The 24,604-nt window shown below is 33.3% G+C and overlaps 4 protein-coding genes across 5 annotated transcripts; 1 reads left to right on the top strand and 3 right to left on the bottom strand.

Moving 5' to 3' along the window:
* Nucleotides 1-2,121: 2,121 nt before the first annotated feature.
* Nucleotides 2,122-5,482, bottom strand: LOC139850033 (pectin acetylesterase 8-like). The gene is made up of 12 exons (XM_071839632.1): nt 5,299-5,482; nt 5,121-5,203; nt 4,886-5,018; nt 4,709-4,788; nt 3,754-3,846; nt 3,541-3,665; nt 3,344-3,404; nt 3,182-3,235; nt 2,807-2,884; nt 2,616-2,721; nt 2,358-2,503; nt 2,122-2,208 (listed from the first exon to the last, which is right to left on the bottom strand). The coding sequence occupies exons 1-12, from the start codon at nt 5,480-5,482 to the stop codon at nt 2,122-2,124; spliced, it is 1,230 nt and encodes a 409-aa protein (XP_071695733.1).
* Nucleotides 5,483-12,676: 7,194 nt separating this feature from the next.
* Nucleotides 12,677-13,547, bottom strand: LOC139850301 (uncharacterized). Its single transcript, XM_071839887.1, has one exon. The coding sequence runs from the start codon at nt 13,502-13,504 to the stop codon at nt 12,809-12,811; it is 696 nt and encodes a 231-aa protein (XP_071695988.1). The 5' UTR covers nt 13,505-13,547; the 3' UTR covers nt 12,677-12,808.
* A 3,101-nt stretch (nt 13,548-16,648) lies between these two features.
* LOC139847939 (uncharacterized) lies at nt 16,649-19,866 on the top strand. 2 transcript variants are annotated; one of them, XM_071837675.1, is made up of 4 exons: nt 16,649-17,625; nt 18,593-18,648; nt 18,726-18,918; nt 19,340-19,866. In XM_071837675.1, the coding sequence occupies exons 1-4, from the start codon at nt 16,882-16,884 to the stop codon at nt 19,715-19,717; spliced, it is 1,371 nt and encodes a 456-aa protein (XP_071693776.1). In that variant the 5' UTR covers nt 16,649-16,881; the 3' UTR covers nt 19,718-19,866. The 2 variants fall into 2 exon arrangements, with proteins under 2 accessions (XP_071693776.1, XP_071693775.1); XM_071837674.1 differs by having other exon boundaries at nt 16,654-17,625; nt 19,337-19,866.
* An 836-nt stretch (nt 19,867-20,702) lies between these two features.
* Nucleotides 20,703-22,441, bottom strand: LOC139847749 (acyl-CoA-binding protein). The gene is made up of 4 exons (XM_071837469.1): nt 22,323-22,441; nt 21,180-21,297; nt 21,019-21,081; nt 20,703-20,918 (listed from the first exon to the last, which is right to left on the bottom strand). The coding sequence occupies exons 1-4, from the start codon at nt 22,332-22,334 to the stop codon at nt 20,848-20,850; spliced, it is 264 nt and encodes an 87-aa protein (XP_071693570.1). The 5' UTR covers nt 22,335-22,441; the 3' UTR covers nt 20,703-20,847.
* Nucleotides 22,442-24,604: the final 2,163 nt, after the last annotated feature.

Genomic DNA, 24,604 nt, shown 5'->3' with positions numbered 1-24,604 from the left:
TTATTATTATTATTATTATTATTATTATTATTATTATTATGTATTAAGTATTATTAGTAAAAGTATTGTTTTCATTATCATTATTATTGATATTATCATTACAAAGCGTATTAATATTATTATTATCATTCCTATTAAGGTTATCGTTTTCAAAAGTATTCCTATTAAGGTTATCGTTTTCAAAAGTATCATTTTTATTATCGCTATTATTTTTATCATTATCATTATTGTTATTATTATCATTATAATTATCACTATTATTGTTTTTATTACAAATAAATAATATCTTACAAAAGTACATTATAAATATAAATATTACATATTATTAGATTTTTATTATTAAAATGACATTAAGTAATCTATATATATATAAAATATATTTATATATATATTCTTATCACATATAAACCTTGAAATAAATTTCTATATTATTATGATAAATGATAAATATTATATTATTAAACTACTCTAACAAGTATTTACTATATTAATATTAATAAATGTATTATAGAAATACATATTAACTACTTAAAGTATATAGGATAAATATAACTTATTTAGTAATACGATATGTAAATTACTAATATATAAACTTACTAGTTGTTATTATATGTTAATATATATACTTGATATAGGTTCGTGAATCCGAGGCCAACCCTGCATTGTTCAATTTTTCAATATAGTCATATGTATTTTTGCTACAAAATACATTAGGTGAGTTTCATTAATCCCTTTTTAAATGCTTTTGCAATATATATTTTTGGGACTGAGAATACATGCGCTGCTTTCATAACTGTTTTACGAAATAGACACAAGTACTCGAAACTACATTCTATGGTTGAATTATTAAACCGAATATGCCCTTTTTATTAAGTCTGGTAATCTAAGAATTAGAGAACAGACACCCTAATTGACGCGAACTCTAAAGATAGATCTGTCGGGCCCAACAAGCCCCATCCAAAGTACCGGATGCTTTAGTACTTCGAAATTTATATCATGTCCGAAGGAGGATCCCGGAATGATGGGGATATTCTTATATGCATATTGTTAATGTCGATTACCAGGTGTTCAATCCATAGGAATGATTTTTGTCTCTATGCATGGGACGTATGTTTATGAGAAATGGAAATATGAAATCTTGTGGTCTATTAAAATTATGAAATGATTATTGATGTTAAACTAATGAACTCACCAACCTTTTGGTTGACACTTTAAAGCATGTTTATTCTCAGGTACGAAAGAAATCTTCCGCTGTGCATTTGCTCATCTTAGAGATATTACTTGGAGTCATTCATGACATATTTCAAAAGACGTTGCATTCTAGTCGTTGAGTTCATCAAGTTTATTATTAAGTCAATTATAGTAAGATATATTATGAAATGGTATGCATGTTGTCAACTTTCGATGTAATGAAAGATTGTCTTTTCAAAAACGAATGCAATGTTTGTAAAATGTATCATATAGAGGTCAAGTACCTCGCGATGAAATCAACTGTTGTGAATCGTTTATAATCGATATGGACTTCGTTCGGATGGATTAGGACGGGTCCTTTCATCCGGGACCTCGAATCATGCCATAACAGCCAATTAAACTCCACTTTGGGAAGACAATTTGGCAAGCTATCGTTTGGATCACTTGCTACTGTATTTGGCTACACTGTAACGACCGTGTCTTTGGTAAAAACAATTCTAATTCCTCCAAGATTATTTCAGATATTCAAACAAAAAGCTTCGAATGGATTAATAGCAGGTGGAAGAAAGGAAATTTAGATTGGCTAAAGTGGTCTTCGAATCCAAGATTTTATGATGGACTCCATTCTAAAGAAGGAATCGGTTAAGTGCAGTTTTTTATGCCGGGTTCTCCCGCCCTCTTCGTGTCTCGGGGCTAAGTGGGGCATGTACTAGATGCTTTGTCGCTGACATTGATCAGTACTGTGTTCAGTTTCATTCCCCGGCTTGTTTTTCACAAGTTGTCTCCGGTCCATGATAGAGGTAGAGAGACAATGGCTTTTTCCTGCAAAATTATTCATCTTCTTAACCACTCCCTCTTGTAAAGCTTACTCTCCGCGTTGTTTTCCTCGAGTTTGTATGTAGCTGCCTAGATTGTCGAGTAGTTGTATTTTCATAAGCTTTTCGAGTTTCTTTTTGCTCTTTGTAATTTATTTCTCAAGATGTACTCTTTTTCTGTTTCTAATAAAATTTTATTGGCCTTTCAAAAAAAAAAAAAAAAAGTTAGCTCGATTTACCTCTCACGTGTTAGGAATGGGGTTGTCTGACGTGGGCCTACTAGCATTTCCGGAACAAAACCTTTTGAATTATTATATATGTATGTGAGAGAAATCAGTTAAGATATTTTACCATATGGTTCAATTTTGAAGAAGAGTTTCCTAACCACTTGGCCTGGAATTCGCATTGGCCATGAGTGAAACAATTGTTAACAAACCATCCTCTTGACACATCTTTTCCAACTACCGATAACGCTTCCAAAAAAGCATATCGAAAATCTAAACACAAATGACATGAACAAGGTGTGTCAACTATCTTATGTTTCATATTAACTGAAACCAAGTCCAAAAAATCTCAAAAGTAAAGAAAATATGATGCTCGTTAATTAACCTTGTAGTCTTTGGATTTGATCAGATGAGCATGCATTTATATCTTGCCTGCATCTAGTATATAGTCCATTTGGATCCGCTCCTTGTGAGGCCAAGATGTTTTGGATCTTTAATATATAAAATCAAGGTAACGAACAAGCATAAGATGTAATTAATAAAGTTAACTCGGGGATTATGAAAGATCAAGCTAACCTGAAATGTGTCATATGTAGACTGCAATATGAATACAGGTGTTTTGACATAAGGCATAGCATACTGTGGGTAGAAACACTGCAATTTCATTTTATGACAATTATATTCAAACGGTTCGAATCCTATCTAGGACGAATATCTAGTGGTGGTCAGGGATGAGTTGGAAACAACCATAGAGTAATCATGTTGGGCTGCGTACATCAGAGTATGAGGCCAGATTACTCGCCCGCCCGGGTAGTCGAACAGGGAAAACCTTCTACCTTATACCCTTTTTTATATTCAACAGTATATAATTATATTTTTCGGGTAACATGAATTGGAAAAACCTTATCCGATCAACCGTTTATAGTCATGAGATAGTTAGGATTGCTTTACCAAATTGGGGTTCTTTCTTGAAATGCATTTTGGATGCAAATTCTTTGACAATCCCTATAAGCACAAAAGAATGTTTAGCTTACTTCGACTTTGTATGATTTGCAATGACATCAATTCATATACATATCAAGAAGGAATACTAGGAAGAGTGAGAAATCGTACATGTAATGTAACGATTTGATCGTAGTATCTCTCAAACCTATAATCATTATTGAGGTCTTTTCTGTCAAGTGCAAATTAATGAGGTGTTAACATTCATGTTTTATAATTAACCAAAATGTGAGCTATATATGGTTAGCAGAAGACATAATTTTATAAATTTCGCACATATATGATAATATGCTTGATGATGAACTTACACATGAGCGAAATAACCAGCGTCAGCAAAGCATTTCACACGAGTTTTTGTTGGAAAAAAAGTTCTGAACTTGTCACAATGATGTATAGAAGCCAATCCACCAGCCGAAGACCCCGACAAAAGGGCCTGCATATTCATCGAATCTTAGAGTCGTAAATTAGAAAGCAACAGCCAACAAGTGTACAATGAGCTTGTAGTTAATTAGGGATGCTACATTTGATGCAGAGTTATTCATTCCTAATTTTCCAAGTAACTCCTCCATAATCACATTGAAGACTCTTGCACCCCTAAAATGAAGATTTGTAACCTTGAAATAAAGACAAATTCAAGTATTAGATCCTTCTTTTTGTTAAAAAAAATAATATTAAACATAGAATCTGTTATTTGTGAAAACTAAACAAATGTTGGGTAAGAACCAATTGTTGTCATTAGAAAATGTCACATTTCAAAAGTTGTGATGATGAAAAAACAGTCACATGTTTTACAAGGTGTATTGTCATTTAGGATAAATGTTAGTTAAATGTTCAAAGTAGCTGTCAAGAAAACATCTTTATTTTCTAAGAGTTGTGGGGATAAATTCAAAGTCACATGTTACATAACTTGTTTTCATTGAAATTAATAGACTTTAAAATATTTGTTGTCATTGGTTAACATTAGTCATGCATAAGAAGTTGGCATCAATTTAAAACAACTAATTATAACCATAATGATAGACCAACTTTCATTAAAGATTGCAGTTTATAAACTATGCCAATTTCGAGCAAGAAATAAATAAATAAGCGGATAAGATTATCATTATTCAAGTAATTTGAGGATGATAAATGCTCTGTGGTCTAATCGGGTTACCCTATGAATCAGTGGTGAAACTTGAAGATCGTAACATGAGGACGAAATAATGATTAGAGGGGCGAATAGTATTAAAAAAATTTACCCCTAAAAATTATAAAAATATGACACTAATTTTTTTTTCGCATGTGGGTTGCGTGCCCCCTCCGGGTACCACTAAGTACCGCCACTGGTGTGAGTGTTTACGACCCTTTCCCTAACCGCCTAAAATGTACTGCAAGTAAGGTTTGAATCTAAGACCTCTTGTGACGATATCGAAACGCAAACCACAATACATTCTTCTGATGTTTATGCAATTAAATATATATCTATATTGAACTTACAGAATCAACTGTTTCTATATCTCCGGTAAATGATGATCCATCACAGTACCTCATCGCGATCCTATTCCAGTTGTAGAAATCTAGCATAACAAATTAATCAACAATTCAACGCATTCATAACAAATATGTAACGAAATCTAAATATGGACAGGAATTAACAAGATACATAGTTCTCACTTGGATTTAATTCTTGCTTGTTGCTTAAAATTCCAGTGAAGTAAATGTCAGAACTCTTCATGTTCTTCGACGAACCTAATTGACTATTTGTGCGTGTTTGACAGTCTTCTACCGAATTGCACCACCCTCCACCCTAACATGATATATGATATATGAAATATAGGATGAATACACAAAATATACGTGTTCGTACTACATGTGTATTATAAGAAAATTGATATAGATAGCTAGCAACCTGTATGTGAACTAGCCAATTGTTGAGACCATCTCCAAAACCTGCATCAAACTGGTATGCAGGTGGGCTTCCATCCAAACAAACTTAATTCACAAAAACATTTGTTATAATTTTCAACATGAAATCAGGGAATAGTAATAAATAAATCTAAATGTTATAATAATCATAATATAATCACCTGCTCCTTTAGCCACAGCTCCTTTAATAATGGTTATAGGCACTACCATTGAACCTTTTATTCTTATAAGTATCATTACATATACTAGTGTGTGTAGCTGCCATTGGTTTAATCTTACTTTTGATATTTTCATAGTATTATACTTAAGCCCTAACAATTGCAAAATATTCAAGCTTGGATACATGTCTCTCTGTATGTATATATATGCGTACATATCAATTTTTCTTTAATTATAAGCTTAATTTTATTAAATGATACACTTTCTCAGTCTCAAAAAAGATGTCCCTTAAAATTTTATGTTGGACTTAATATAAGTGTAAAATATGTCATTCTTGTCATTATATTCAATATAAGTTTTGACTGACTTATTTAACAAATAAATAACTAAAAATAATAAATGATAGTAAATTTGAAAGTTTAATGATATTTAATAGTTAGTTTTGCATGTGAACAATAATTCTGAGAAGTAATAAATCAGTAATTTGGTGAACATTATTTTTAAATCGGATTATCACTTACTTGTAATCTTCAGATGTGTCACTTCTGTAATTCTATTTTGAAATTGATTTTTTGGCCTTTCTGTTTGTTATACTCCTTTTCTCTTTTTGACTTCTCAATGTCATGTTACCTCAAATTGGTTATTTATGTCAATTAGTTTCATCAAATTTACTTGAATAAAAAATGTTTTGATTCTAGAAATATATAACTAGACAACTATTTTCTACTATGATACAACACTTTTGTAGATAGTATTTTAAAGGATGAATCCTTGCTATACATAAACCGCCGATAAAAACTCATATCCGAGAGAAGTCATCTCGTGTAAGAGAAGGTTCACTTCCTCTCTCTTTATAACAAGAAATTATGGTTTTAGAGAAAGACATATGGACCGCTCACGGTCCAAACCCAAATGAAAGTCCAATAAGCTAAGCGCATCATCAACAATTGCTTTTTTTCGCTTGTTATTGCTCTTGTGCTTTCATTTGTGCTTTCATTTGATTCTTGAGTCATTGGTTGTTTGATCAAGGCTTACTTAATCGAGGTAAAGCCACATGGTTAACTTATGGAGACAAATCTATGCCATTTAGTATCAAAACGGATTGATTGAAGACAATGGCAAACGAGACTAATAAAATGGTGAACCTATCAACTAGTGTGGTAATTGATGATAATAGTGTATGATATATTCTTGGAAGATATAAAAAAACTAAATATGATAAAAAAACTAAATATGTTTATTTATAGGATTTTAATAAACAATGATTTTTAGAGTTGTCGTTAAGATGCATAAATATATTGCATACTAATAATCATTACTTTTAAATTATCATATAAGCGTCATGTACATTGATTTTTTGTGTATTAACTATAACAATTAGATTTGTCATCAGAAAATCATTTTATATTTATCAAACTTTTTAAGTATAGAAAAAGAGAATAACAAATTAGTTTCCTTGCGATGTATAAATAACATTGAATGAATTAATTTTTATCACTATCACGATATATAACCACGATTGAATAACAATTGAATGAATTAATTAATAGTATAATGTAGTAGCATTGTAAATATGTGAAGTTGTACGTGGATAATAATTATTTTTATATCTATCTACCAATTTGACAAACTCACTATTTTTTATAGTTTAAATTAAATTAATTCACTTAGTCATTTATACCCATTTTCGTTTTTTATTACCATGATTATCATTTATTGTCCATGCCCTTTTTTCTTTGTTAATAAAATAATTATTTATCGTCCATGCCATTTTTAATGTATTAGGGAGTTATACAATATACAACTCATCAATAAATAAAAATGGAAGATCTATTTATTTTTGTGTTAAATTTATCATCAATTAATCATTTATTTAGGTATTTAATATGCTTATCTTTTGATTATTTATGTTATACTGTCATCATTAAATATAGTTTAAGTCTCTTAATACATTAGTACTATTTATTAAAATTATTATATGCTCTGAAAAATCTGTATCTTCAAATGAATCATATGATTAAAAAATTTCATTTGACCCTAACATAAAAATTTGTACATGGTTTTTATCCATATACATCAAGAAACCATTTACACTACCGTGCACTTTTGGATTGAAAACCATTGCTATATCCTTCGCGTGAAAATGTTTCTTCTTGCATTTAATCGTTTTAATTATGTTGCAATGTGCACACGTTTTGGGTTATGCACAAGATATACCCTTATTCATTAATCATTAATAATATGAGAATACTAAGTGTACAATCAAAAACAAGCTAGGAGTTATAGTTAACCTGAAACTGTTTAAGTTTCTGCTCCTAAGATTGTTTCTAACCCTGCCTGTGACATCACAGGCAGATTTGTACTTTTTGGCTCAAAAAGTGCATTTGCCTGTGACATTTCAGTGTCAGATTTTGACCCCCCAATAATCTCAAATGTCAAATGCCAGTGTCAAATTCAGTAGGGTCCACCAGTTTTTTTCTTTCAAATGAATTAAAATGTTAAATAAATACAACAAAATAAAATAAATTACATTAAAATGGTAAATAAATACAACAAAATAAAATAAATAACATTATAAATAAAAAATACATATTTCATTTTTGATAATAATTTAAAAATACATAAATTGACGATTACATAGATTAAAAAAAACAAATTCGCATTGCGAAAAGTCGGTGGAAGGTTCCAAATATGCTCGACTAAATCCTCGGTAAGTTGGTTGTGCATATCTCGATCCCTTATTTCTCTTGCGATGATATCTCGATCCCGTCCTCTGTTTCGTATACGTTCCATACCATTTTCCATTTCTTTGGTAGTGAATCTTTCTTCCCATTTTGAAAGTGCAAAGTCGTTATCTTCAAGTATCATGTTATGTAATATGAGACAATATTACATCACTCTTCGCATCCTGTTAACTGACATACTTCGTGAAGCTATGCGTATAATATGAAAACGACCTTGAAGAACCCCAAACGCCCTCTCTATATCCTTTCGGGCACTAGCTTGAAATCTTGTAAACTTAATCGTTGGTTCTTCAGTAGGACATGAATATCCTTTAACTAAAGTTGCCCAATCGGGATATATACCATCCGCAAGGTAATATCCTTTGCTATATTCATGCCCATTTACCTCAAATGGTGAGGATGGAAATGTCCCGTTCTTAAGTGTAAGACCCTAATATTTATTGTACGGAAGTGTAATTATGCTACATAGAGTGCAGGAAGCATTGTGTAAATAAACGAAGGTCAGAATCTGCCCAGACATGGGTGCGCGCCGCGCAACATAAGGTGTGCACGCCGCGCACATGCCCAACGACAGAATTCTGCCTTTTTTCTATTTTAAGTTTAATGAAGGGCTTTTTGGTCTTTTCACTTGAGGCCGGATCTCAGGCCTTATCAGCTGGTTTGGATCCACTTTTGGATCATTTTCACATCCATTCATCACTCTCAAGTATCTTAGAGAGAGAGGGAGAATTCTAGTGATAGAATTGGGGTTTTGGAGATGAAGGAGCTTGAATTGATCAAAGTCTCGGGTTTTAAAGTTGTTCACCTCGTTTCAAGCTTCGTTTTGATTGTTGTGGTAAGTTCTAACTCCGAATTTCATTGTTTAATTTTGATATTCAAGTTAGGGTTTGAACTTAAATTGTTGATAAACCCATTTAAACTCATGAAGTGAGTTTAGTGTTGCTTGTAATCGGGTTTATTGTTACTGTTGGTGGATTTTGGGTTGGTGAACAAATTGGTTATGATTATGACTTGTAATTGGGTTTAATCACTAGGTTTAGTGATTATGGAAGTATTGGAACCCTTTTTGTGTGTTTGAAAGACTAATTTTGGAATTGAGTCAAAATTAGGGTTTTTGGGTGATTTTGAGATTGATAAGTGTTTAACACTTAAGATTGGGTTCATTGGCATATTAGAACCATGTTCACTTGTGATTAAGTGATTATTGGTTAGTTTGGACGCGTTTTGTGTTTATGAGTGCAATTGGTCGAATTTGCACTAAGTGTCGAATTGAGTTGGTTGTAAATCCACTGTAAGTGTGTTGTTGTAATTGTGATAAAGGAATAGGTACTTTCCATTGACGAGTTGCGGATTACTTGGAAGCATTCATCAAGACGACAAGGTGAGTGTTAATATCCTATGTGCATATGTATGTGTAGGATGGGTGCGGGTCGAGTGAAGTGGTTCTCGGTTATAGAGCTCACTTCACATATAGGTGGATTCGATGGACTTGCGTTTAGGTCCAATTGGCACGGTTGTGCGTTTTGGTTGATCACCTTTGGCCAGGTACACTTTTTTTGTGTACGTTATCACACGTGTTTGTGATGTGGGGTATATAACCCCAATGGCGAAGGGTTGATATTGTTGTGATGTGGATAACCCCGATGTGGTGGATTTTATAATCCCATGACCGTGGGTTTTGAATTCTGAAAGTGGATCGCGTGTAGTTCGGATTCACGATGACGCGTGTAGTTCGGTCATTTTATCGGAAGTGAGTCTCGTGTAGTTCGGATTCACGGTGACGCGTGTAGTTCGGTCATCTTATTGGGGTAGTGATCTCGTGTAGTTCGGATTACTAAGGCTCGTGTAGTTCGGCCAATCTTCGTCGTGGTGTTTGGTATTCGGTAATGGGTTAAGAGGTTAACCTTATTCGTTTATATATTGTTATATATATATATATATATTGTTATATTGTCGTGATGTAGCTAACCCTCCGGGTGTAGCTTCTTGGCGTTGTTCACATCGTCGTTGGTGAACTTATGTTTGTTGATGCATATTTAGCTTGTTGCTTAGTGATCGTACGGTATGCTTAGATTAGCTTGCCTTTATGCATGGATGCTCCGGTATGCGGTATTTGATTATTTGTGTGGCGTGTCCATTTTATGCATATATATGTATGTAGTATATTTTCACTCACTAAGCGTTAGCTTACCCTCTCGTTGTTTATATTTTTATAGATTTGCATGGATGCGGTGGCTCGGGTAAGCGTGAGACTAGTGGACTTGCGTAGTTTGCTTTAGAAGATCGTGCTTTTTGGATTGGATTAGGATTGGGTAGCGTATCCCCAATCGCCATGCTCGGTCTTATTTTGTGTTAAAAATCATGTGGTTGAAAACTTCTATTTTGTACGAAAGTCGTAAAACGGCCGATGTGGGCCCGGTCTCGTAAAACTCATTTTATTATTGGAACATGTTAGTTTTAACTAATATAAAATGTTGTGAAAAGTGTTTGGTCTAAAAATGTCGGGAAGCAAGAGATCTTTTTACGAAAATTGGAAAAAGTGGACAGCGGGCTGCCAGGCCCTGTGCGCGCCGCGCACCCCATCTGGACAGCTCAGTTTTAAATTATTTTTTTTATGCTGCGTTTTTGGTCGGTCCACGGGTTGGGTTGTTACATTAAGTTTATCAAATATAGGTGATTGGTTCAAAACGTTAATATCATTGTTGGAACCTGCCATCCCAAAAAAGCATGCCAAATCCACAAGTCATATGAAGCAACAGCTTCAAGCATAAGGGTCGGTTTCTTGTGATCACCCCTAGTGTATTGTCCTTTTAAAGCAACAGGACAATTCCTCCACTCCCAGTGCATACAATCTATACTCCCGAGCATACCCCTAAACCCATGTCTCTCCTCGTGTGCACTATATAATCTAGCAACATCGTGTGCATTGGGAGATCACATGTATTCCCTTTTGTACAAAGTAATAATACACATACAAAAGTAATCTAGACATAGTATTGATGTTTGCTCACTCATTTGCAAATATTCATCCCACATATCGGGAGCGGTGCCATACGCCAATTGGCGTATAGCCGGCGTACATTTTTGTAAAGTAGTAAATGTAGGCCTACCGATAGCATCAACTCGTTGAGAAAAGTAAGTAAAATATTCTGGCATATTATCACTTTGGAAAGTAGTTATAACTTGCACTATACGGAGAAATAATTGTATTCGCATACGAAAACGGCGTTTAAATTTTCTTTGTGGATATTTTGGCGTCTCACAAAAATAATCATCCCACAAACGTTGTGCAGCAACCTCCCGTTCCCTAGGAATGTAACCTCTCTCGGAATAGATGGTGCCGATTCGACTTCGGAATCATCATCTTCTATTTTTTGAATTAATTGAACAATCCGCAAATCTTCTGAGTCGGAATTAGACCCCCGTAACCTCGAAACCATTTATAACCTAATAAACTTTTGTAAAAAAAAAAATAGAAAGAAATAGAGTAAGAATGAATTGTGTGAAAAATGATAGAATTGTTGGGGTTTAAATAGGAGTAAAATGGAGTAAAAAATGAATTTAAAAAAAAATAATACAAAAAACGAGTATATATCCGTTGGGTGTTTTAAAAAACGTTGCCTCAGTGCGTTTTTCGATTTTTCCGTTTCAAAACGTATGCCTCAAAGTCTAATTAAAACGTACGCCTCAAATGAGAGAGGCGGTGCGATTTTTTACGCCTCACTGGTTACAAAAAAAAAAACGCACGCCTCATGAAAAATAGCGGGAAAATGGAAGATCAGGATGAGCGGAATAGATAGATCTATGACTATACTTACCGGGTTAAAACGTCGAAGAAGTTGCAGTGGAGATGAAGAAGGACGTATAGAGAAGCCATTGAAGAGATACAGATGAAAGATGAAAATAATAGATGGAAGAGATGAACCTCGTGAAAATAAAAGACAAAAGTAGCGGCTGAGTTAATTTAGGGTTTTATTCCCTTTTTATTGTCACTCAACTTGCATAAAACCTCCCTTAAATTTTTATTGTCATACATTTTAACCCCTTAGGTTTAATTTGCATTTCAACCTCATTATTAAATATTCAACAAATACAACTTAACCCTTCCACTTATAAATATTTTATTTAAATAAATTAGAATATTGATTTATATATTTATATTTATATATAGTATAATGAACTTATAATTTTTTATGTATTTTTTTAACTCCGCCTCAAACGTACGCCTCGGTTCGCCTCGAGGCGTACGCCTCGCCTCAAAGATGGGAAACACCTCGAGGCGCGTTTCCGTTTTTTGAAACCTTGCCCAACCAATCACATGCTGCCACAATACCCCTTTGAAGCCCCATTTTTTTCAGTCAAAAAAGGCACTGACGCCCCTCAGCGTAAAAAACTGACGCTCCGATATAGGCGTCAGGGGCGTCAGATGCTGCCAACTCGTCTGACGCCACCCACTCTGACGCCGCGTTAGTTTCAGTCTAAACAAAAATCAAATTTGTTTTCACCACTAAAGTTATATACACACATTATCTGAGTTCCAAACTCACAACTGATATCATCTCATCTTACAGCTAACAAAAATTAACTGAATCAAATCCCATCAAAGATTAGCACAACCAAACTGTAAAATAAAAAATAAATAAAAATAGTCTTCTTAAATAAACTCAAGGAGAAGGTATATAAGATTCCAGTTCAAGATCAAAAACGCAAACACCAAAAACTACACATTCAAAATCAAGCTCAAAGATGCTAAAAAAAAACAATGTGATCAGAACTCTAACCATTTTGTGTAGTAAACACAAGTGCTTGGAGAAATAAGTCCATCAGGCGTGCACTGTTTAATCCTCGGACACACACCACACGGGATCGAAACCATCGCCCCTGTTGTGGGACCCTTACTAACATCTCCAGGTGGACATCTGTAACAAACTTTACCAACAGGAATCGAATGATACTCACCTAATCCAGTACTCTTCACATCTATAATCATATTATCCAAAACCATAGACTTCAATATCTCATTAATTTGTTGGGTCGTGCAATCAGCAGTAGTCAACTTATTCGTCATGAAAAAGTCATACACCCCATCAGCTGTTGCGACTTTTAGTTTCCTAATAATCTTCAAACAAAGATCTTTTAATTGATCGATGAAAGCGATATCAAGATTACCATCTACGTACCATGACCCGCCTGTTATTTCTTTTGACGGTTCAAATTCGGCTCCAATGTAATGTTTTCTACCCTTATGTTGAACATGGGCTACTTCTTTTATTAGTCCTATTGATAAAAGATTTTTGATACTTTTGTTGATAATGGGATCAGGTAAAGTTGTTTCTTTTTTTATGTCACGTGACCATATTGCCATTTCTTTTTTGCTTTTGATGACTTCGAGTACTTTACGATCTGATTCGATTAGACTACCAGTTGATTTTTCCGGGTTTTTTCTTTTATTTAAAAGACTCATCTTGATGAATTTGCAGCAGTAAACAATATTATAAAGAAATGGATCTGCAAATACACATAGGATCCAATTAATTACTCTCTAAGTCTGTAAACGAACCGAATGAACATAAAAGAGTCTTCTTTATTTTGTTTATATGAGTTCAGGTGAATATAAACACGTAAACAAACAGATTTCATGTTTTTGTTCAGTCATTAGAGATGGTAAACAAACATATTAATGATCACAAAATGAAAGCAGTCAGCTGTAAAGGAGACTCCATAATTTGAAAATTAGGATCCAAACATCTTAATTCTAAGCGAGTTTCTTAAGACAGTCCAAATAGGTAATTTAAAAAACAAAGTTAACTTCAAAAAGAAGAAAAAACATTTACTTTATATTTATATATTATATAAAATGTTCTTAAAAGCATGTTATAATTGAAAATAAACAAACCACAACAGATATACACTAATAGAATACCTAGATGGATCACAAATGTAAACAAACTTACGAGACCTCTGTTCGTGTTCGTTCATTTAACTAAACGATCACAACATCCCTTTTATGTTAACAAAAGGTTCAATTATATCGCTGTGAGTTTCTAAGTATGGAATTGCGAGATAAAACACCAAACAGTTAGCATATTAACAGACCCAAACAAGTTACATAGCCTCAAAAACTTATCATAAAATCATAATCACTGTTGTAAAAAACTCCAATTACTCCCGGTTAATCCCCAATTACTCTTTTTTAAAAAGAGACCGATCCGATTTTCCCAAAATTCGTTTAATTAATCGGTTAGTGGGTCAAAATCAGATTTGTTGGTCAAAGTCGGTCAAAGGCAAGATTGGTCAGCATTTTAACATGAATTTAAACAAGAATTTGAGTTTTGCTCAAATAAACGATTATGCTTATGTTTTTAGACAATCATGTTGAAGTTTATGTTTATAATTCTGATTTTCTTCTATATTTACACATATAACTTTGAAATATATTATTTAAATGTAAAAAAGTGCAATCCGATTAATCCCCGAATTGCCAATTACTCGCTCCAAAGTCTAACTCCCCAAATAGCGAGTATTGCAACATTGATCATAATCATATCATGATCGATCATCATAATCATAATTATAATTATAGTTATAATATATATTAAATATTAATGCATATTTATATTCACATACAACATTTGTAGCGTATTCTCTCAAATGTTAAAACTACTTAAAGCAATAAATATAAAAACCCCTAACAGAAACCCTAACAGTATGTATATAAGTTTCAATTGCATTCCAGCAATAATGTATAAATTGAAAGCATATAATCGACGATAAATCAATAAACAAGTCATTTCGTAATCCACTAAAAAATTTATATGCTAGTATATATACGAAACTATATGTATCATATTCAACAATTGAAACAGAGATCCCTAATTTCATATATAGATCTAATCGAAAATAATTAAGAAAGTGGAGATTAAAATGAACGAACACTGACCGTAGAAGGAATGATCGGAGCTGCTGCAGAGCGGTGGTGATTGTGAACTTGTGATTACAGAAAACCTAGTACTCCGTATTTATTTGGGATATTTACATTTCAGAACCATTTAAGTTATAAAAGTACATTTCAAACTCCGTAATAATTCTTTGAAAAACAGTCCTTTCGTTAAGAGGGTGTCAAGACTCAAGTAGACAAGTTAAAAACTTAAAAGTACTACATCAATAACGAATGTATAAGCCCCCCTTTACGCCGTGATAACACATAAGCCTTACAAACACCCTGCAGTGTGTACACACATCAATGGGCAGTGGCGTAACGTCTATATTAGAAGGACCAGATATAATATTAACAAATTTTAGAAGGACCTTGACATCAATGGGCAGTGGCGTAACGTCTACATTAGAAGGACCTTAAGAAAAAAACTTAAACTTATCCTAAAATATTACTCAATTTTACATTAGTAGTTTTAATTTAATAGGAGGGTCATGACCCTCTTAAGACACCTCTACCTTCCGCCTTTGTGAATGAGTCACGTAAATGCCACAAATCATCCCTAAAAGGCTTAGACCTAACTCTTATTGTTAGTCGGTCCTTCATATTTTGTCATATCAGCAGACCGGACTCGTCAAAAAAAAAAAAAAAAAAAAAAGAAACTTAAGTAGTTGTCTATAAATAGTACTACTACGTACTATGCAACGTTTATTTCTTCCGTTATACATTGATTGAGACTAGTTTTCGTAATTTCTTTCTCACACGATCATTTTCTCTCTCTAAGACTCGTACAATCAATGTACGAGTCTGAGCTAAAAAAAAAGACACTCGTCTGAGTTCCCTACCTAGTCGAATTTCAGATTAAATGTTTTGACATCCTGATCGGATTACCAGATCACGAACTAAATCTGCACGAATGTCGAAGAGCAAACAATCAATCTCCAATCACACTCCATTTCTACATTCAAGCCCCTAAAACACGTGATTAAAAAGCAAACTAAGTTCCCAAAATAATCCTAAAAACTTTCTAAAAAGGGGTATATAAGCATGGCACTTTATTTGCAAAATGAAAAAAAAAAAAAAAAAAAAAACATAATCCTAAAAAATACGCACTCTTTACCTTATTATAATTTAACCTTTTACACATTCCATTATTAATTGTTAGTTTTAAGTACAGTATATAAAGATTCGAAAAGGTATAGGTAAAAGTAAAACGATTGCCGAGTAGTTTTTTGAGCGATTTTAGTTCGTTTCTATGTTTGTAATTGTTGGTTAGATTTGGACTTTGTATTGATTGTGGACCTTGTGGTCTTTTGATTGTGTACCGGTACAGTTGTTTAAGGCTCGCGCTTAGTTAGATTTGACTCTTTGTTTATTTTTAAGGAATGATTCTACTTCTTATTCTTGATTTGCATTTGAAGCGCTTGTATTTTTGTTTGTTTTTTTTTTTTTTTTTTTTTTTCATCGAATGATTTGGTTATTATATGTTATTATTATTTTAGATTTTAGATAAAAAAAAAGAAAAAGAAAAAACGCCATAACTATTTACAACATAGGACACAGTCGCTTCAGTTACATAAACTAACTTATACTCCGTATGTTGCAGAAACAATATTATGTTTCCCAGGTCAAACAGCCATATACACCAATCACTATGATAACAAACAACGTTATGTAAAAACAACTTTTATCTCTACACCTACTTTCTAAAGGTCTCACTCAAAAAGCCATTACAAAAGCCTGACCTTTCATTACAAAACAAAAACAACTACATGGATTCTTCTGCTTCATTCATCAAGATCAAATACTAAAACCCCATTTCACTCCACACTCATATCAACACAACTTTTCACACAAATCCCAATTTCATATACTTATATTTTATCACTTTCTTGATCTTTTAAAATATGGCTACACAAGAAAAACATCAAGAAAGCTTTGAAGAAGTACTAAGTTCATATTTAGGTTTAAGTTTTGCAGTCTTTTTAGGGTTTATTCCAAAAAATTCACTATCTTTAATCCCATCTTTACAAACCCATAATGAATTGTTGACTAAAAAACTATTACAAGCTGAAGATCAGCTTGAACAGTTATTTTCAAGAAGAAAAGAAGATGCAAAAGCAAATGCTAGAGTTGTTGAAATCTTTGCTAGTCACAGACATGGGTGGCAACAAGAAGAAAAGAAGCTACTTAGACAGATTGATGAAAATGTTGAAGAGATTGCTAATTTAAAAGCTAAAATTGAGGATCTTGAAATTAGGGTTGATGAGTTGAAAAGGGAAGTAAATGAAAGAGATGAATTCTTGAATTTTATGGCTGGTAGGGAGGATAATGGTGGCAGTTATGGCGGCGACGGTGGTAGTTACGGCGGTGACGGTGGTGGAGAGTTTTATGGTGAGATATTGGGGTCTAAGTTTGGGAAGTTGAGGGTTTCAGATGAGGGGATTAATCATAACCATGATTGTAACAATTATAAGCATAATGGTAATTATAGTACTAATAGTGTTATGGATGATTGTTATATGGATAAGGGACTTCATAATGTGGATAATTTGGGCTCAATTTATGATGGGCATAATCCGTTTAATGCTTCGGAGTATTCGAATTCTGGTGTTTCAAAATTCTTGACAGAAAGGTCTAATCTTTGGCAGGTTTGGTTCATTTTTTTTTCTTTCTATATGCATGTTAATCTTTGTTAAAGTTCATGTGTCTGTCTTTTAGATGATGATGCATAAGAAATTGAAATTTTGAATTAAGCCAAGTAATTTCTTGAAATTATAATACTAGTTTGATGATCTATTTCTACAAAATTGTTAAAATGTGGTGTTAATTGATGGATATTTAGATAGTTTAAGGATATTTAATTGTTCATATGTATATTGTAACTTTGTAATTGTAATTTGGAAGTATCCAGCCTTAATCTTGGTGGTCATTATCAAGAATAGGTTGGCATTTTTTTTATCTACATATGATAAACTAGACAAGTAGACATTATGGATAAGGTGTTTGTTTGTTTATGAGTTTTAGGATGATGAATAGGAAACTACTTTTCGGTTTGGTGGTGTTGGTTCATTTCATCTATTACAGTTTTTTCCATTTGAAAGATGGACCACTTTCATCAATAGCAACCACTGCCCATGAAATCTTCCATGTTGACTTTTTATGTTCTAAATTCGAATCTTGAGACAAATTAATTGAAAAACTTTAATTCGTTTACCATCCGTCCGGCATATAGGAGGGTCGTTACTAACCTTGTGAATATTATAATGGTTTAGATATTTCAACATAGTATGTTCAGAAAACTACATCTATGCTTTTGAATTAGCAGTTTTTGCTTTTGACTTTGGAAGTCAAACATAGTGGTTACTAACCTTCTGAATTAACAGTTTTTGCTTTTGACTTTGGAAGTCAAACATAGTTCAGAAAACTACATTTATGCCATACGTTATATTAACGATAACTTGAATGATTATAGTCATGCAATTTTTTAGCACAAACATATAGTATTTTATGTATTATGTGATGATCTTCAAGAACAGACTGGTAGATTATATGTTTTGTCTCTTGAGCTATATTGTTGACGAAAAAGGTTGACTTTTAGAACTCTAATATCTGCAGAGCGTACAATACGAATCCATGGAACAAGCTCACGATTTAAAGCATCATGTAACTAGGTAATCTTGTTAGATGCATATGTTGCTGAAAACACGTGGATTTAACTATAAAAACTAAAACCGTGTTTCTTGATCAGGAGAGAGTCCCCTTGGAAGGTAGATGGTGATTCATCCGGGGTTTCTGCAAAACTAAAGTTGCTCGAACAAGAGCTTCAGAATTTGGAAAACGTTGGTGCAAATGATTGGTCAAAAGTGCCATCATTAATGAAAAAACAAGCAAAAAGATATCAAGCTCTTTCTGAAAAAATTGACGATCTTTGCAGAAGAATGGTACTGCCTTAACTCTATTTTCTCGCTGCTTTTTTTGACTGCATACATAGTGTTTGTGATGGGAAACATAACCCAAATCGACCCATTCATGAGTAAATGGGTCGAAATTGCTACCTACAGTGGGAAACTTGTAATCTTGGGCTTGATCGTTGATATAGATTTCATATATCATAGTATCTGAAATTGATATGAAAGTCAACAGTAAGATATAGATCAAACATAACCCAAATGGACCCATTCATGAGAAAATGGGTCTAAATTACTACCTACATTGATGAGAAACAGGTAATATTGGACTTGATCATTGATATAAATTTCAATCTCATAGTATCTTGAAGTTAATATCAAAGTCGACAGTAATATATATCCCAAGTACACTTGTGAGATTGTTAATGACAATTCGTTACTAATATTACAGCAGGAGAACGATCCTTGCGAACCAAAAGCGGGTTTAAAGTTCCGAACACAGAGACAAACCGAGTTTTTACTAGAAGCATTACGGCTTCAGCAACGTGCATCAGAAACAAGGCAGAAGTTGACAGCATTACAAACTGAAACAGGGACAAGTTTTAATTACGGTTGTGATCTGGTGGACGACCGTGCACGATTAACAACTAGACTCTCACTGAATTCCATCAGAAACAACTTTAGGGACATTCAAAGAACTTTGGAGATATGGTTAGCGAGAATCATTGGAGACGTTGAAGGGATTTTAGCGAGAGATGGTGCTTCGCGAGTGAACGAATATTATGTACCTCCAAGATACCCTTTTGTTCAACACGAAAGATATTTAGTTTAGTTATCATATTAACCAAATATTAAATGTGATTGATTCATGGTTCTATGCGTATATGTTTTTTTGGCCTCTAAAATCCAGATTGTTTACCTCCCTGCAAATACTCTGTAAATTACGTCGAATTAGAGTGTAGTCCCGTTTTTAATTAAATTTTCCTACTTTTGTTCTGTCCATTCTCAATCTAGTTGACAAAATATTATCACAGTATTTGTAGTCTTAATAGAAGATATGATTTATACCCAGTGTTGTAAACGACGTCCGTTGCGACGCCCGTTGCGGCGTTTTGGTGACTAGTTCGTCTCGACCCCGTTCCGTCTTCTAATTAATCGGTCAACGGTCAAAAGTCAGGTCAAATGCTGGAAAGGTCGGGTCAATGCTAGTCAATAGTAAAAAATTCTGTTAAAAGCGATCAAAAGTTGGTCAAAGCGATCAACATTGGCGTAGTTTAGTGTTACTTTCTTGTGACATATTAACGATAATAGCAATTATAGGTAAAAACTGGTAAATGAAGGTTTTTAAGGTCTCGACCCCTTCTCACGTCTTTTTCAACCTTGCTCATACCATCGGCCTTCAGAGTAACTTCAACCTTTACGATAGTTTGACCAGACCCATATATACAAAGATCTTTGTTATTTGGGTCATTTTAAACTACCGTGAAAGTCGAAGTAGACTAGTAAGACAGTTAATTTTTCATCTAATTTACAAGACCCCTTTTTCCCTATTAACACAGGAGAATGCACAGAAGAGCAGTTTAATTTTTCCACTAAAGACTTGTACAGTTTCTCAAGATCAATGAATAATGTTTTGTATCATTTTGTTATAATAAGTTGTTAGGGTTGTCTCTAAAATGTTAACATTTTAGTGAACACAAACACACGTTTCATTCATTAGCAAAATTTTGAAGATATCAATGAAAATGCATATATAACAAACTTTGCTTCAAATAAGACCATGAAAGTTGACGTTTGGGATATAAAACCAACTAAAATGCAACAATAATATAATATTTCATATTTAATTAACATACCATACCCATAACAGGTCCTAGTACATTTATGAGTTGCATAACATAGAAAGCACCAACAATGTAAAAACACTGAACTTTCATACTGCTTATTAGCAATGCACCACCCTCAAGCAGCTTCTTCGAGCAATTGTTTAACCTTGGTGATGTAGTCACTCATCGCTTCATCCTTGGATTTTGCTGCCAATGATGAATACCAAAATCAGTACAAACACAAAACAGAATAAAATAATAATCTTAAATAAAATATCGATTACTACGTTAGTAGAAGAAACGATACCTTCAACGGCCTTCCAAGCATCCCATTTAGCCCTGTCTCTCATGTTAAAGATACCGGGACGGCCTGCAATTACAAATGAATAAGCAAATTATAAAGATTCATACTTGTGTAATTAGTGATTGCAAGCATAGTTGATCAAACAGATTAAAGATCCTAATTACTTGTGTCCACTGGTCCAACAGTTGCTTGCTTGTACAATCCGTACAGAACGAGCTTGTTCTCGTTGGTGGTGCTCTCGGGTAGAGTCTTGGCTTTCTCAGCATGCTCCTCAAATTCCTCCTATAAGTTGTGTATACAATACTATAATACTAAAATATAATGATAAAGACATAATTACTTGCTAGTTTATAAGGATTTAAAGAGTGCACATTTGAAGTCTTGCTTGTTTTGACTTGATAAATATAAAACTTGGGCCCATTTATTTTTTTTCTTATTAAGTCGTGGTGTCTAAATTTGTATAAGATGTTTGTGTGAGAAATAAGTGATATATAAATAATTATTGTTTGTTTTATGTCCTGAAAAACCGTATGAATAATTGAAATTACCAAATTAACCTCTACGCGAGTCAGTTATAAAAGCAGTTACTGACAGATGTTAAAAGTTTATGACTAAATTGTCATTTCACAGACGCGGTCTTATTTAATAAGTTGAAAACAAACACCCCTATTTTACTCTTGATATATTAAGTTCCATTCTATTAAGTTGATTAAGTTCAAATCAAACATGGCCTTAATCTAGTAAGTTTTCCAAATGTTTACATAAGTTAATGACTTTTCCAAAACTGCTAACCTAACTGTCTTCAACTCCATCATCTTGTAAAAGGTTTCAGTTGATTTATTCGGCACACAAAACCGGCAAAATTATTTTATTATTTCTCTACGACTTATTCAGAACAACCATTATATATCCAATCAAAAGGTTATGAATTCAATTCAGAATATATAACAAATGGTCTGAGTCACAAATTAGGATATATACACATAATCATCTACTGCAAAAGTGAACAATTCTAACGAAATTTGACGTTTGATGCATCAAAACGACATATGCATCAAAATATATGAAAACAATGCATCGTGACACGTGTAATCACCAGAATTGTTCTTACTTCCTACCAAGTAAGATTGATGGAAGATATGATCGAAAAGGACAGATCTGATAATGTTAATAACATAAAAACAAAATCAAAAAAACTAATTATCAAATGTGCTAACTGATCACGCAGATATGAAATTGGGGATTTTATCAGTATCAGCTGAAATTAAAAAAAAAAAAAATAATAATGAGGAAGAAAACATGAATACCTTCAAACCCATATCTTGATGAAAATATTAAATGATTCAGTTGGCTAGTGAAGGTCTCACGATGTGTGCGTGAAGGCTGATTGTTACTTGTTACTCAATTTATAGCCAAAAAAAGCGATCGTGTTTATTTAAGTTATATTCCGGCGGAGAGTTCAAGAAAAATAACCCCCAAATTTGAAAAACTTTACATTTGTAGCCCACGATATGTAAGCTGATGCACAATAGACCTCCACGATATTTATTTCACTATTTCAAAATTTGTCGATTTTATTTTAAAAAAGTTTATTTGTATTTATTGGTAGAACTTGTGGAAGGAAGACACTGGCGAGTAACCTGTGAGAGTCCCCCATCAAAGGTCGATATCTTCCCTTTAAAGCGGGTATAAGAATTGGAAGTCGGGATATCCCAATCTTCCAGCTCTCAAGCAGTTTAGAAGATTCATCCCTCATTCAATTCCCTTTGCTCCTGCTTTCATCTACCCCTATGCTTCTGCTTTCTTCGTCTATGCCTATGCTTCCAGGGATGGATCCAATTTCCTGTCCTTTTTTGAAATCGTTGATACATATGTTATGTTACGATGGCTTCGGATGAGAGAGGGTGGTCATAGATCATAGTTCTAGCGAAGCTAGGCGGTTGAGTTTGAACCTAAGACCTTGATACAAACGATTCAAATAACAAAAGAAAAAGGCTAATAAAGGAGTCCAACAGTAACACGCCTAAGAGACAAGTGGGCTTACCAAATTGGACCAGAGATTATAAGATGCATTAAGAGTAAGCTAATTAGTGTAATAGTTTGTTAATAGTTGGTTAGTAGTTGTAAAGTTGTTAATGTCCGTAACAAAATTAGTGGTGTATTAATAGATGTAAATGGGATGTAACAATCATAACAATAATTTTCAATCAAATAAACTTTGTTCTAAAGTTGTGATGTGGTACAACGGTTGGTGGCCTGCCTCTTTTAAGAGATGTCAGGAGTTCGACCATCGTTGCCTACATATTAACCACACATTCCTATTTACATTCGAATTTCTTGTGGTACGCATTCCTTTTCCAAAAAACTGACCTAAAAATATTTGTTGAATACTTCATTATCATACCACAAAAATAGCATCTAACAAGATATTTGTGATATTAACATTTCTAAAATTCAAAATTGTTAGTATAAATGTAATCAAACTACAAAATTAAAAATAAAGTCATTCAAATTACAATGTGCTAATTAGATATAGATATATATGTTAAAAGCACCTGAAGTGGGCAATCAATTGCGTAAAAATCAATTAGACACGCTATAAATTGATGTTGTAGCCACTCCCTAACGGCGTCGCCGAGCAATATGGCAGGTGTAACACAATATTTAGTTTTTTATTTTTTGTTATATGGGTATATTAGATGATGCGTAATTATGACTTTAAAAACGCAATTTAGAACAAGCTTTCTTCACCTAACAGATCTGAACACAAAGACCCAATTTGTAACAGTAACAGCCCCAAAACAGAGTATAAAACTCTGAAATAAGAACACAAAGGATAGAAGAACCTAAACCCCAAATTGATAAAGATACCACCACAATTAGAGATCTAGAAACACTCCAAATCTTCAACTACAGCTGATAAAGATTCCACCACAACTATAATATCAGATATGAAGATTTAGATTTCACCACAATGTTTGATAAAGTAACACCACAAACACTGATAAATAAACCACTCTTAGCCACCGGAATCAAAGATTCGTAAAGGACACAGAAATTTTGTAAATAGATAAGCTCTATCAAACTTTTATTCAATCATCAACCAAGTTTTACAATTACAAGAGCTCTCTATTTATAGGAGAAGCTTAACAGCTATTTTCTAGATAAGATAAAAACATAAAAAGGAAATGGAGACAAAAAGGATAAACAATTACAAATTAGCCAATAAGAATAAAGGACACAATCTGCAAAAGTCTGCCATTTGATAGTGCTCCTCCTATGATAAAAAGCAGCCAATGATATATAAGAATCTTCCTTGGACAGCTGAACATTCTAGAACAGCCACGCACGTGTTAAGCACATGACCTGACCGGTTTATTAAAAGCATTAGATAAACTTTGAATCGTATCAGCAAGCTGGTCCTTTAGAAAAAAAAATAGCGCCGCCTGCTGGTTGAACTAAGTTTCGTGTGCTGGTTGAACTTACAATTCTTCAGCTGGTTGAACTAGCTTGCTCATCTAAGTATAACTTTGTTGGTTCAATTTGCTGGTTACCCGGCTGAGTGAATTAAAGCTTTACTGGCAGAACT

The sequence above is a fragment of the Rutidosis leptorrhynchoides genome, chromosome 5, assembly GCF_046630445.1.
Source record: "Rutidosis leptorrhynchoides isolate AG116_Rl617_1_P2 chromosome 5, CSIRO_AGI_Rlap_v1, whole genome shotgun sequence".
Classification (NCBI taxonomy): domain Eukaryota; kingdom Viridiplantae; phylum Streptophyta; class Magnoliopsida; order Asterales; family Asteraceae; genus Rutidosis; species Rutidosis leptorrhynchoides.
This window is presented reverse-complemented; position numbering and strand designations above follow the sequence as displayed.